General features: G+C 42.7%; 1 protein-coding gene across 2 annotated transcripts in view; it reads left to right on the forward strand.

The window, feature by feature from the left end:
* Positions 1 to 15368, forward strand: part of LOC134815337 (uncharacterized) — a 38955-nt gene that overhangs the window by 7092 nt on the left and 16495 nt on the right. For both annotated transcript variants that reach the window (XM_063823856.1, XM_063823857.1), the window contains exons 4-8: positions 10376 to 11240; positions 11375 to 11543; positions 11646 to 11718; positions 11868 to 12018; positions 12607 to 12904. In XM_063823856.1, coding sequence (XP_063679926.1) covers positions 10376 to 11240; positions 11375 to 11543; positions 11646 to 11718; positions 11868 to 12018; positions 12607 to 12904 — 1556 coding nt within the window. The remainder of the gene's footprint in view (positions 1 to 10375; positions 11241 to 11374; positions 11544 to 11645; positions 11719 to 11867; positions 12019 to 12606; positions 12905 to 15368) is intronic.

Consider the following 15368-nt stretch of genomic DNA (forward strand, 5'->3'; position numbering starts at 1 on the left):
ATTTTAGCTGGATTTCAGTAATTTTGGGATGGGCGTGGCCCCTGGGAGTGGCCTGAGTGGGTTGAGAGCTTGAGAGGTCGAAACTTTGTTTTTATGATGGTTTGGGATAGGTAGTACCCATTTTATATAAAACATGGGCCACCTACCCCGGAACATAAATCGCATACGGGGGTAAAGATTCTCAGTCTGAATTTGTATGGGATTTGAGCTGGATTTGAGCTATTTTGGGATGGGCGTGGCTCCTGGGAGTGGCCTAAGTGGTTTGAGAGGTCGAAACTTGGTTTTTATGATGGTTTGGGATAGGCAGTACCCATTTTTATACTAGATCATGGGCCACCTACCCCGGAACATAAATCGCATACGGGGGTAAAGATTCTCAGTCTGAATTTGTATGGGATTTCAGCTGGATTTCATCTATTTTGGGATGGGCGTGGCTCCTGGGAGTGGCCTGAGTGGTTTGAGAGGTCGAAACTTGGTTTTTATGATGGTTTGGGATAGGTAGTACCCATTTTTATACCAAAACATGGGCCACCTACCCCGGAACATAAATCGCATACGGGGGTAAAGATTTTAAAGTCTGGATTTTAGCTGGATTTCAGTAATTTTGGGATGGGCGTGGCCCCTGGGAGTGGCCTGAGTGGGTTGAGAGCTTGAGAGGTCGAAACTTTGTTTTTATGATGGTTTGGGATAGGTAGTACCCATTTTATATAAAACATGGGCCACCTACCCCGGAACATAAATCGCATACGGGGGTAAAGATTTTAAAGTCTGGATTTTAGCTGGATTTCAGTAATTTTGGGATGGGTGCGGCCCTTGGGAGTGGCCTGAGTGGGTTGAGAGGTCGAAACTTGGTTTTTATGATGGTTTGGGATAGGCAGTACCCATTTTTATACTAGATCATGGGCCACCTACCCCGGAACATAAATCGCATACGGGGGTAAAGATTCTCAGTCTGAATTTGTATGGGATTTCAGCTGGATTTCATCTATTTTGGGATGGGCGTGGCTCCTGGGAGTGGCCTGAGTGGTTTGAGAGGTTGAAACTTGGTTTTTATGATGGTTTGGGATAGGTAGTACCCATTTTTATACCAAAACATGGGCCACCTACCCCGGAACATAAATCGCATACGGGGGTAAAGATTTTAAAGTCTGGATTTTAGCTGGATTTCAGTAATTTTGGGATGGGTGCGGCCCTTGGGAGTGGCCTGAGTGGTGTAAAGATTTTAAAGTCTGGATTTTAGCTGGATTTCAGTAATTTTGGGATGGGCGTGGCCCCTGGGAGTGGCCTGAGTGGGTTGAGAGGTCGAAATTTGATTTTTATGATGGTTTGGGATAAGCAGTACCCATTTTTATACTAAAACATGGGCCACCTACCCCGGAACATAAATCGCATACGGGGGTAAAGATTTTAAAGTCTTGATTTTAGCTGGATTTCAGTAATTTTGGGATGGGCGTGGCTCCTGGGAGTGGCCTGAGTGGTTTGAGAGGTCGAAACTTGGTTTTTTTAATGGTTTGGGATAGGTAGTACCCATTTTTATACTAAAACATGGGCCACCTACCCCGGAACATAAATCGCATACGGGGGTAAAGATTCTCAGTCTGAATTTGTATGGGATTTGAGCTGGATTTGAGCTATTTTGGGATGGGCGTGGCTCCTGGGAGTGGCCTGAGTGGTTTGAGAGGTCGAAACTTGGTTTTTTTTATGGTTTGGGATAGGTAGTACCCATTTTTATACTAAAACATGGGCCACCTACCCCGGAACATAAATCGCATACGGGGGTAAAGATTCTCAGTCTGAATTTGTATGGGATTTGAGCTGGATTTGAGCTATTTTGGGATGGGCGTGGCTCCTGGGAGTGGCCTGAGTGGTTTGAGAGGTCGAAACTTGGTTTTTTTTATGGTTTGGGATAGGTAGTACCCATTTTATATAAAACATGGGCCACCTACCCCGGAACATAAATCGCATACGGGGGTAAAGATTCTCAGTCTGAATTTGTATGGGATTTGAGCTGGATTTGAGCTATTTTGGGATGGGCGTGGCTCCTGGGAGTGGCCTAAGTGGTTTGAGAGGTCGAAACTTGGTTTTTATGATGGTTTGGGATAGACAGTACCCATTTTTATACTAGATCATGGGCCACCTACCCCGGAACATAAATCGCATACGGGGGTAAAGATTCTCAGTCTGAATTTGTATGGGATTTCAGCTGGATTTCATCTATTTTGGGATGGGCGTGGCTCCTGGGAGTGGCCTGAGTGGTTTGAGAGGTCGAAACTTGGTTTTTATGATGGTTTGGGATAGGTAGTACCCATTTTTATACTAGATCATGGGCCACCTACCCCGGAACATAAATCGCATACGGGGGTAAAGATTCTCAGTCTGAATTTGTATGGGATTTCAGCTGGATTTCATCTATTTTGGGATGGGCGTGGCTCCTGGGAGTGGCCTGAGTGGTTTGAGAGGTCGAAACTTGGTTTTTATGATGGTTTGGGATAGGTAGTACCCATTTTTATACCAAAACATGGGCCACCTACCCCGGAACATAAATCGCATACGGGGGTAAAGATTTTAAAGTCTGGATTTTAGCTGGATTTCAGTAATTTTGGGATGGGTGCGGCCCTTGGGAGTGGCCTGAGTGGGTTGAGAGGTCGAAACTTGGTTTTTATGATGGTTTGGGATAGGCAGTACCCATTTTTATACTAGATCATGGGCCACCTACCCCGGAACATAAATCGCATACGGGGGTAAAGATTCTCAGTCTGAATTTGTATGGGATTTCAGCTGGATTTCATCTATTTTGGGATGGGCGTGGCTCCTGGGAGTGGCCTGAGTGGTTTGAGAGGTCGAAACTTGGTTTTTATGATGGTTTGGGATAGGTAGTACCCATTTTTATACCAAAACATGGGCCACCTACCCCGGAACATAAATCGCATACGGGGGTAAAGATTTTAAAGTCTGGATTTTAGCTGGATTTCAGTAATTTTGGGATGGGTGCGGCCCTTGGGAGTGGCCTGAGTGGTGTAAAGATTTTAAAGTCTGGATTTTAGCTGGATTTCAGTAATTTTGGGATGGGCGTGGCCCCTGGGAGTGGCCTGAGTGGGTTGAGAGGTCGAAACTTGGTTTTTATGATGGTTTGGGATAGGCAGTACCCATTTTTATACTAAAACATGGGCCACCTACCCCGGAACATAAATCGCATACGGGGGTAAAGATTTTAAAGTCTGGATTTTAGCTGGATTTCAGTAATTTTGGGATGGGCGTGGCTCCTGGGAGTGGCCTGAGTGATTTGAGAGGTCGAAACTTGGTTTTTTTTATGGTTTGGGATAGGTAGTACCCATTTTTATACTAAAACATGGGCCACCTACCCCGGAACATAAATCGCATACGGGGGTAAAGATTTTAAAGTCTGGATTTTAGCTGGATTTCAGTAATTTTGGGATGGGCGTGGCCCCTGGGAGTGGCCTGAGTGGGTTGAGAGGTCGAAACTTGGTTTTTATGATGGTTTGGGATAGGCAGTACCCATTTTTATACTAGAACATGGGCCACCTACTCCGGAACATAAATCGCATACGGGGGTAAAGATTTTAAAGTCTGGATTTTAGCTGGATTTCAGCTATTTTGTGATGGGTGTGGCCCCTGGGAGTGGCGTGAGTGGTTTGAGAGGTCGAAACTTGGTTTTTATGATGGTTTGGGATAGGTAGTACCCATTTTTATACCAAAACATGGGCCACCTACCCCGGAACATAAATCGCATACGGGGGTAAAGATTTTAAAGTCTGGATTTTAGCTGGATTTCAGTAATTTTGGGATGGGCGTGGCCCCTGGGAGTGGCCTGAGTGGGTTGAGAGCTTGAGAGGTCGAAACTTTGTTTTTATGATGGTTTGGGATAGGTAGTACCCATTTTATATAAAACATGGGCCACCTACCCCGGAACATAAATCGCATACGGGGGTAAAGATTCTCAGTCTGAATTTGTATGGGATTTGAGCTGGATTTGAGCTATTTTGGGATGGGCGTGGCTCCTGGGAGTGGCCTAAGTGGTTTGAGAGGTCGAAACTTGGTTTTTATGATGGTTTGGGATAGGCAGTACCCATTTTTATACTAGATCATGGGCCACCTACCCCGGAACATAAATCGCATACGGGGGTAAAGATTCTCAGTCTGAATTTGTATGGGATTTCAGCTGGATTTCATCTATTTTGGGATGGGCGTGGCTCCTGGGAGTGGCCTGAGTGGTTTGAGAGGTCGAAACTTGGTTTTTATGATGGTTTGGGATAGGTAGTACCCATTTTTATACCAAAACATGGGCCACCTACCCCGGAACATAAATCGCATACGGGGGTAAAGATTTTAAAGTCTGGATTTTAGCTGGATTTCAGTAATTTTGGGATGGGTGCGGCCCTTGGGAGTGGCCTGAGTGGTGTAAAGATTTTAAAGTCTGGATTTTAGCTGGATTTCAGTAATTTTGGGATGGGCGTGGCCCCTGGGAGTGGCCTGAGTGGGTTGAGAGGTCGAAACTTGGTTTTTATGATGGTTTGGGATAGGCAGTACCCATTTTTATACTAAAACATGGGCCACCTACCCCGGAACATAAATCGCATACGGGGGTAAAGATTTTAAAGTCTGGATTTTAGCTGGATTTCAGTAATTTTGGGATGGGCGTGGCTCCTGGGAGTGGCCTGAGTGGTTTGAGAGGTCGAAACTTGGTTTTTTTTATGGTTTGGGATAGGTAGTACCCATTTTTATACTAAAACATGGGCCACCTACCCCGGAACATAAATCGCATACGGGGGTAAAGATTTTAAAGTCTGGATTTTAGCTGGATTTCAGTAATTTTGGGATGGGCGTGGCCCCTGGGAGTGGCCTGAGTGGGTTGAGAGGTCGAAACTTGGTTTTTATGATGGTTTGGGATAGGCAGTACCCATTTTTATACTAGAACATGGGCCACCTACTCCGGAACATAAATCGCATACGGGGGTAAAGATTTTAAAGTCTGGATTTTAGCTGGATTTCAGCTATTTTGTGATGGGTGTGGCCCCTGGGAGTGGCGTGAGTGGTTTGAGAGGTCGAAACTTGGTTTTTATGATGGTTTGGGATAGGTAGTACCCATTTTTATACCAAAACATGGGCCACCTACCCCGGAACATAAATCGCATACGGGGGTAAAGATTTTAAAGTCTGGATTTTAGCTGGATTTCAGTAATTTTGGGATGGGCGTGGCCCCTGGGAGTGGCCTGAGTGGGTTGAGAGCTTGAGAGGTCGAAACTTTGTTTTTATGATGGTTTGGGATAGGTAGTACCCATTTTATATAAAACATGGGCCACCTACCCCGGAACATAAATCGCATACGGGGGTAAAGATTCTCAGTCTGAATTTGTATGGGATTTGAGCTGGATTTGAGCTATTTTGGGATGGGCGTGGCTCCTGGGAGTGGCCTAAGTGGTTTGAGAGGTCGAAACTTGGTTTTTATGATGGTTTGGGATAGGCAGTACCCATTTTTATACTAGATCATGGGCCACCTACCCCGGAACATAAATCGCATACGGGGGTAAAGATTCTCAGTCTGAATTTGTATGGGATTTCAGCTGGATTTCATCTATTTTGGGATGGGCGTGGCTCCTGGGAGTGGCCTGAGTGGTTTGAGAGGTCGAAACTTGGTTTTTATGATGGTTTGGGATAGGTAGTACCCATTTTTATACCAAAACATGGGCCACCTACCCCGGAACATAAATCGCATACGGGGGTAAAGATTTTAAAGTCTGGATTTTAGCTGGATTTCAGTAATTTTGGGATGGGTGCGGCCCTTGGGAGTGGCCTGAGTGGTGTAAAGATTTTAAAGTCTGGATTTTAGCTGGATTTCAGTAATTTTGGGATGGGCGTGGCCCCTGGGAGTGGCCTGAGTGGGTTGAGAGGTCGAAACTTGGTTTTTATGATGGTTTGGGATAGGCAGTACCCATTTTTATACTAAAACATGGGCCACCTACCCCGGAACATAAATCGCATACGGGGGTAAAGATTTTAAAGTCTGGATTTTAGCTGGATTTCAGTAATTTTGGGATGGGCGTGGCTCCTGGGAGTGGCCTGAGTGGTTTGAGAGGTCGAAACTTGGTTTTTTTTTATGGTTTGGGATAGGTAGTACCCATTTTTATACTAAAACATGGGCCACCTACCCCGGAACATAAATCGCATACGGGGGTAAAGATTTTAAAGTCTGGATTTTAGCTGGATTTCAGTAATTTTGGGATGGGCGTGGCCCCTGGGAGTGGCCTGAGTGGGTTGAGAGGTCGAAACTTGGTTTTTATGATGGTTTGGGATAGGCAGTACCCATTTTTATACTAGAACATGGGCCACCTACTCCGGAACATAAATCGCATACGGGGGTAAAGATTTTAAAGTCTGGATTTTAGCTGGATTTCAGCTATTTTGGGATGGGCGTGGCTCCTGGGAGTGGCCTGAGTGGGTTGAGAGAACAAAACTTGGTTTTTATGATGGTTTGGGATAGGTACTAGCTATTCAACCACTAAAACATCTGTCACCTACCCCGGAACACAAATCACATACAGGGCCGAGTAAAGATTTTTGACTTGAATTATAGCTTTTCTGGGGTCGGTGCGGCCCTTGGATGTGGTTCCAAGTTGGGTTCAAGGTGTTATTTAGTTATTCATATCATAGTGTCTATAAATATACGAGCAGTTTATTTTGACTTTTGAAGGGTTACCGTCATAAATTCTACAAATATAATTATTTTAACGTACGTGCGGCGCGCAAATCGCATACAAAATCGCATACACATTTCAGGGAAACGTCTTCTGCTTAGAAAATTTTGGAATACGCATACTTCAAAATTTGATGTTTTAAGCGCAAGCGCGCCCTTTCCAATATATTTATTAGATTTGCGCGCAGCAATATGACTGAAAAGTAAAAAGAAATTACGTTGCTTTCTTTTTTGATTGGACCTCATCTTACAATTTTCACCCTTTATTCTTGTGTTAATAGGATATGAAAAATTTAAAACTGAGCTGTAGCAGTATTGTAGTAGATGGACCGTATGGGTAACGCCAGCGGCGGAGAGACGACAACATCGCCCTCCGTAATGTTTACCTCAGCTGCAGGACGATCCCTGTTTGCTACACTCCTCATCAGCTTCGCCACCTTTAACATACGTGGCCTCGGTTCTTGTGATGATCCAGACGACATCCACAGCAAACGGGAGCAACTGGGTACCGATTGTCTACGGTACGGCATAGATATCTGCGCTATTCAGGAGACTAAGGTTGTAAAACCGGATTCTTGCAGTCTTAGCAACGGATACAAACTATTATTGTTTGAGCAGAAAAATGGCCGGCACTATGGACTCGGTTTTGTTATCAGTCCCCGATTTATTGACTATGTGGTATGCTGGAACAGTATCAGTGATCGAGTAAGCTTTTTGGACCTAGAACTCCCTACAAAATCTGGAAAATTTATCAAATGTAGGGTGGTCAATGTATATGGGCCACACAAGAAACTTGCAGAAAATGATCAACAACTGTTGATTAATTTTTACGGCCAAGTTAGGGACGCTCTAAACGTCCCTGCTAATGTTGAGATATTTGTTTTGGGAGATTTAAATTCAAAGTTGGGAAAAATGACTGCTTCAGATAAGGACTTTGGTTTTGGTCGTTTCATGGGTAAACATGGTATGGGTTTGCGCAACGATATGGGAGAAAACTTGTTAGACTTGTTATCAGAATTTGACCTCTTTGCCTCCAACACTGGTTTTTATCATCCTGCCCGACATACGACCACCTACACTGGCTGGAGGAAGGACTGGAGTGCCGGGCGAAATAGTAAAAAGACGATCCCGGTCTATTCTCAGATCGATTTCATCCTGTGTCGAAGTAGGTCAAAGCCAATGCTACAAGATTCTAGATCTTATGCAGGCACCTTGACATACTCTGATCACAGATTTGTTGTCACTAGAGTAGATTTTAAGGACATCTGTCTTTGCTATAAACGCCACTCCAAGTCATCCTTAAAGTTCAACACCTCTGAACTCACCTCGAACCCCACCATTCAGGTGAAATATCGTCAATCCTTAGATGATAACTTAAGTAACACTGTTTCTGCTCTGGATCCAAATTAAGACTTGAATGGCTTACTTGAGTCCATAAAGGATGCTGCAAAATCGTCAATTGGTGTCATCAGACACAGGAAACGTAATCGCAGCGACGATGATGAGGTGAAAAACTTATCTAGCCAGCGTTACTTGTTGAGACAGCAGCTTAATGATAACCAGTCTTTAGACAGAACCTCACTTAGATCATCTATTAACTGCCTCACCAATCAGATCAAGCAGAGACTTTCTAACATACGATCAGCTGCTGCTGATGCTATCTGTAATACCATCAGTTCAACAACAGATAGTAAGAAAATGTTTGAAGCTGTTCGAACCCTGAACTTACCTAAAAGTAAAGCCCCTTCTAGTATTGGTGTTCATGACGAGCAAGGGTGCAATATCGCAACAGACACTGGTAAAGCTGCCGTAGTTGCTAAGTACCTTGAGCAACAACTTACTCGTGATGAAGCACCTTTAGAACCTTTTGTAGGACCTCCTCGCCCACTAGTTAAGCCATTCACTAGTGAAGAAATCGGATCAGCTGCTAGAAGTCTCAAAAATGGTCGAGCTAACGGCCCAGATGGGATTCCTAATGAGCTTCTCAAGTATTCTACTGGATCAGTACACAGACGTTTTGCAGACATTATCAATAGAAGCTTCGAGACCAATTCCTACCTTGACCCCATTGGACAGGCAAACATTACCCCCTTACAGAAGCCAAATAAGCCCATTGGTCCAGTGAAGAATCTACGACCCCTCACTCTCTCAAATGCTGTTAGAAAGATTCTTTCAATGGCAACCTTGAAGAGAATTGAGAATAAAGTCAATGCCTTCACTGGTCCATGGCAATGTGCTTACAAGCAGGGTAGATCATGTGCTGACATTGTATGGTGCCAGCGTGTGATGTTATCAGTTGTTCAGAGGAAGAGGTGGGAATACCATCGCATGGGGATCGACATGTCTAGTGCCTTTGACACTATACGACGATCTACCATCCTCGATCTTCTTGTTGAGTGTGGCTGTGATGATGACGAAGTCCGTTTGGTAAGACTTTTGCTTTCCAACACCAAGCTCAAAGTCAACATCAACGGTACACTGTCTGCTGAATTCCAGAGTTTTCTCGGTGCATTCCAAGGTGACTGTCTGTCTGGATGCTTGTTCACACTTGTCTTAGCGGGTGCCTTGCGTGACCTCCGTAACAGGCTTGAAACTGCAACGAATAGGCCTAACCCACCTATCACCGATATTGGTCTTCCACTTGACAGTGAGTATGCTGATGATATCGACTTCAATGATGAAGATGAAGACAATCTGAGGGAGCTGTTGCCTATTGCAACAGAAGTCCTTAAAGATTGGAATCTCTTCGTTAACGAAGACAAAACTGATTTCACTCATGTGTACTTAGCTGAAAAGGGAGCTAAAGACGATCAGGGTAAGCCAATTGCAGGGAACGAGCTCTGGAGAAAGAGTATCACGCTTGGCTCCATGCTTTGTAGTAAGGAGGACATCTCTAGAAGGATATGTCTGGGATATGCCGCGTTTAACAAATACAAGAAAGCTTGGAACCATAAGATCCCTCTGAGCAAGAGGCTTCTGTTGTATGAGGCTCTGGTAGTATCCGTTTTAATGTACAATTCATCTTGCTGGGCTGCCCCTAAATCAGTATTGGAAAAACTAGATATTGCTCACAGACGTCATCTGCGATCAATTTTGAACTACAAATACCCTCACATCATCTCCAACAAGAACTTGTATAAACGCTGCAATAGCGAACCATTGTCAGCTAAAGTGGCTCGTAGTCGGTGGAGGATGCTCGGACATGTACTGCGTGGGCCTACAGATGGCCCTGCCTATTCGTCGCTTGTTTTTGCTGTCAACACCCTACAGCTTCAAGGGCGGCGTGGAAGACCGCAGTCAAACCTTTTCTCACTGATTCTACACGACCTTAGTGTCCGAAAATTATCGTTAAATAATTTATGTGATTTGAACTATTTAACGTTAATTGCTCAGTATAGAGTTAAATGGAGAAGTATGCAAATTGCATGACTTTTGTTTGAGAAAGATTAGGGGACAGAAATGTTTACTATCTGTTTCTTAGAGCTTTTGTTTATATGTAGCAGTATTATAATTTTCTACTACATTACATTTCCACATACATCCCTACAATACGTAATTTATGCTTTTGAAACAGATACAAATCTTCACCCAAAGGTCTCGTATTCCAATCGGCTAATGTAAGATAGCTACGTTTAAAAGTGTTAAACATACCCCTCTCCTCAGGATTCTAAGGATGAAGTACCCGCCACACCAGCTCTAAAAGTCAGTAAACTCACGACATACCGTTCTAAACGGAACTCGATTTGGAACGTAGCAGGCTCCGCAACTACAACAGTCCCCAATGTGTTGAAACACGAGAACTCACTCATAAACACCCAGAAATCTGAAGATATCGTCCAACCCTTACCGGCCTCTGTTCCCGACGATCCTATTTGTATGGAGAAATCTTCTCTCCCTTCCCAAGCTGACATAACCCAGTTAACCCAGTTTCTGACGGATCTTGGGAAGAACGATTCAATGAAAGAAACGTTGAGCAACATAATGCTCAGTCCCACTAAACTGAGAACTGATTCAGCAAGTTTAAGTCAAGGATCAGATGTGAACTCTTTGGTGACAGAAAGTTTTACAAAGATGGCTGAATATGTGTGCCCAGAAGTGAGAACAATTCAGATTAAGAATTCTTTCAAAAAGAGATCAAATTCTTCCCTTAGCTGCCCAGAAAAATCAAGGACTGATTCAGATGAAACTGAGGAATCAGAAGAAGAAAATGAAGAAATTGAGAATAAAAATGGGCAATCTTGTGGCTCTAAAACAGAAAGCTCGCCTGCCCCTATAAATCGCAGCAAAAGTGATCCCGGACCCAAATCAGAGGAGGAAATCATTCACAGATGCGAAACGGTGCCCAACATTTTAACAGACAGATCACCCAACCCTTCAGACATATCAGCAGTTGGGGAGAGCTTACACATCAGGACACCAGCAAGGGACACGTCAGAGATTGTATCTTTAAGAGATGCTGAGTCCATTTTACCAGATCATTGCTCAGTTCAAGAGGACTCCAATTTGGACTTGTTCGGGGAAGGGAATGGTAGGTTTTGCGAACAATTTCCATGCATTTTTGATTATTTAATTTTTGAAGTGATTGAATGTGTTGATTAAGTGCCGCTTTATTTATCATGAGCGGTCTATACTTGGTTTGTGTTTCACGAGGAAAACTCGCAGGTATGGAGCGGAGAGAGTTTGATAGGTCTCCTGATAGGTCCCTTCTTAACGTGTCTCCGATCACTGACTCCGGACTGAATGAGGTTGATGTGGTCAAAGAGGAGAGGAAGGTTAAAAAATCTGTCTCAGTTCAGATACCAGAGGAAAACAGGATTTCACCCATATACCGGTGAGAAACTAAGGCTTTGTTAAGGGTTTATTTGAAAAGTCTGCAACATGACCAGTTTTATTGGAAGATCACTTTTTCTGTCTAACCGTTCACCTCCATCAGGCCCAAGCACTGTTCCTCCACTACCCGGGATTGTAATGTCCTGACAGTTCCTGCTCCCCAGTCGCACAAGAACGTGAGCTGCAACTACTTTGCTGCTTCATACCAATCTTTGCAACTTGTTCAAAAGCATTCACAATTTTATCTTGACATAAGTTATAACCGATCATTCTCTAATTGAGCAAATTAGAAAATTACCAAATTTTGATATCACTTTCCCTGCAGATACAGGTAGATAAAGAAACTAGAAACATAGCAGCGGGAACTGACGTCACAACCCGAGCAAAAGGAACCAACACCGACATAGTCCGGACTCGCAACGTGGCGTGTGACATAAGTCACATCGACACACGCTCTGTACCAACACAAGCTGACGGTACGTTTAATTTATTAGAGCCTTTGCTTAGAGACTCTAACTCGAGCAACTTAGAGTTGAACTCGAGCAAGCCTGCAATATTTGGAGTTGTCTTACAGTAACGGTCACGTGCCAAATATAAATAGCTATTGGCTGGCTACCCAGAGTCTAATTAAATTTCGGAACTGCTGAAATGCGAGTGGCGGATACTTGTGTCTGTTGTTTGTTTGCTTGTTTATAGAACCCGTCCCCAATCTCTTATCGGAAAATGACTGAATACGGGTGGTACCCGCAAGTCTGTTCATTAAGCATTTAGAGTTCTGTAAAACTGCAGTTACAATTGTGCTAGGGTCTTTAGTATTTACGATCGATATTAGGTCTCTATCCCTACATGCTTCCAAAATTTGTAATCTCCAACTTTCTGCACAAATGTACTGGAATTTTTTGGAAAAAAAAAAGAATGTGATATAGAAATAAAATTAACGATTAAATGTTAGGATACTTGTTATTGTGTATAATTGCTAATCAATTGATTTGTCAGATACGGCAAAGTGCTTGCCTCACTACACAATCACATAAGATACCCTTACAGACTCCCACCTCTCTCAGGAGAGCACGGTTTAGCAGCCATGATGCGCCGTCTCCTCGCTGACACACCCTCCTCTGACGTCACACTGCTCTGCACCGACTGGACAGAGAAACGCGCGCACCGCGTCATCCTCAACGCGTCCTGCCCTGCCCTCCTCGCTTGCTCCGGCCCCCAGATCCCGGACGATAGCTCCCTGGTTAAACTGGAGATAGGCCCTGAAGCTGCGGATAAGTTCATGGAGTACGTGTATACTAGGGAGATAGAGGATGAGGATATACGCCCTACCATACTGAGTGAACTCTTCGATATCGCTGAGAGGTATGGTGTTTTATTTTTCTTTATTGTTTGGTTTGCTTTTCTTTTTATTTAGGTGATTGTTAGATTAACAAGAATACGAGTTTGTTGTTATGGCATAAATGTTTTATTCACATAGTTGTAATAGCATGATACTATAATCTTAATGACAATTTTATTGAGAGAAGTATGAACTTAAGTTCACCAAAATGGTGCCCAAATGACAAAAAGCAGCAAAAAATATACATGATATATGCAACTTAAATTTGTCCGTTCAATACGCTTAAAATTTTGAAAACTAACCTAGACTCAAGTTACTCAGCAGAGTTTATCATGAGACAGGAACATCTCCAACAAGATTCTAAGTTTTGTCACGTTACCCAATAGGTCACATGATGTGGCCAGTTCAGTCTTGTGACTTGTGACTTCACTTGGATCTCCATTTCTGGTCGGCTTTGCCTCATTCACTCCCAAGTCTAGTTCATTAAGGCAGATCTCTATCCTGCTAAGATATCCTCTCTGTTTGATCCCTGCCATGTTAGATAGAGTCCTCATAGCATGTCGTATCTCCACCAGTGTGTCCTGTATCTCGTTCCTCAGTTCTGTGGTCGTTCTCATCGGCCGGTAGAACAGACAATGTTTGTTAGTCGGGCTGTTCCGCTGTAGTTCCAGCTTCTCAAGCATCTTGGTATTTTGCCAGCAGATCTTCAGTGTGTTTGCTGTGTTGACTGTTGACGCGGAGACTGAAGATGCCGTAACCAGCACCAAAAGCAGGATCATCTTGAAAGTTGAGAGGGACGGTCGAGTTCTGATATCAGTTCAAGGTGTTCAAACTCAAAGTTAAGCATCTTTCACAATTCCTTTCAAGCCCAGCTTAGGTTGCGAAATATTCAACATTTCCCGATTAATTTCGATGAATGGTGAATTTTAATATGGAATTGTTGGCATCGGTAATATCATTATGCGACTTGAATAGTTCATGAATACGATTAATATCCAGCTAAGTACGCACAGCTTTGTAAATGTGTTTCTAAACTCTGTTAAAGCTTTCATTGACCTGGTTTATTATTTGAAAGAAATGCAGATTATTTTATGTGACCGAGAGTAATGCAATCTATAAACATGTTCAAGCTTCTTCCCGCTTGAATTTATAGACATCTTACAGCAATAGCAGCAAATCTGGGGAAACTTGGTGGACATTGACTTTTTTCACAAAATTTGTGTATGTTGACTTCAAAATGATATTGCAGCTTATTGTGGTTAATCTCAATGTTGGAGTGATGTTTTTCTGGTGCACAAAACACTGCAGTACAGTTATGTTGAATAATTGAGGTTAATGAATCCTCTATGTGGCCACTATGGTGGTTAAAATACCAGTTTTAGGGTTAACCACCATTTTGAGATATGATATTATGAAATGAGTAGTCATTATATTGAGATCATCCCATGGTGCAACTATTACAAAAGTTTAAAACCCTCATTGGGGGCATTTTGTGGTCCTAATGGTGGTTAAATGGAAGATGAACGATGAGCAATAAATATTGCTCTGGTTATAGATGTATAGTGGTGGTTGCTCATTTGTACATGGATGATAATTTTTCATCACAAATGTGCAATTTAATAGTACGGTTAATTTTAGGTGGTTAATATTCGTAAAAAGTGCTAAAAAGATGGTTAAAACGTCAAAATATTTTGTTAACCACCAATCAAAACAATATTAATGCTTTTAGTCAACTTTTTCTGGTCAACAAAGGACATTTGAAGGGTTTTGATAAAAGTTATCAAGAAATGTTGTCATAAAAGTGGTTAAAAGGGCTATATGACTTGCTAGGCTGTTGAACAAGGCATCTATTAAAGTGAAAATTAACCACAATATGAAGTTCGGATAATGGTTTGCTATCCAATTGAGTGTATAATTGTTTGCAAATCCATAATTGACCCCAAGTTCATGCATTATGATCAATGTGCAGCTATGGTGGTTAAAATGTCTCGAAAATACCCTATATTTGCTCTAATTAACCATTTTTAGAGCACATATTAGCTTTGTAAAGCTATAGCTGGCCATGCTGCATTATCTAGATATAACTACCAGCTCATCTATGTGCACAAAAACATTGCTGAGTCCTTTGTTGTGTCCAGCATGGTTAATAAAGGTCTAAAATTGACCTAAATCAGTGTTTTTGGTCGTTTTAACCGCCATATGGCCACACATTCTGTTGCATTATCTTTAAAATCACTTATTATCCTTCAGCTATCTCTCATAATCAAATATCAAAACAAAATAAGGCACAAAAAGTTCGGAGGTTGCTGAATAATGGTTAATTTGTGATTGCTTCTGTTGACCGAAAGTCCAAAATAAACATGTTTTAACCACATTGAGGCCACATCTAAGGTATTATGGTATTGGGACCATAGCCAAAAGTTTTGGGCACCTGGATGGTGTCCTCTGCCTCTGAAATTATAGTGATATTTCAATGCTGTGCCATAC

This window comes from Bolinopsis microptera, chromosome 5, assembly GCF_026151205.1.
Source record: "Bolinopsis microptera isolate Bmic1 chromosome 5, MBARI_Bmic_1.0, whole genome shotgun sequence".
In the NCBI taxonomy this organism is placed as follows: domain Eukaryota; kingdom Metazoa; phylum Ctenophora; class Tentaculata; order Lobata; family Bolinopsidae; genus Bolinopsis; species Bolinopsis microptera.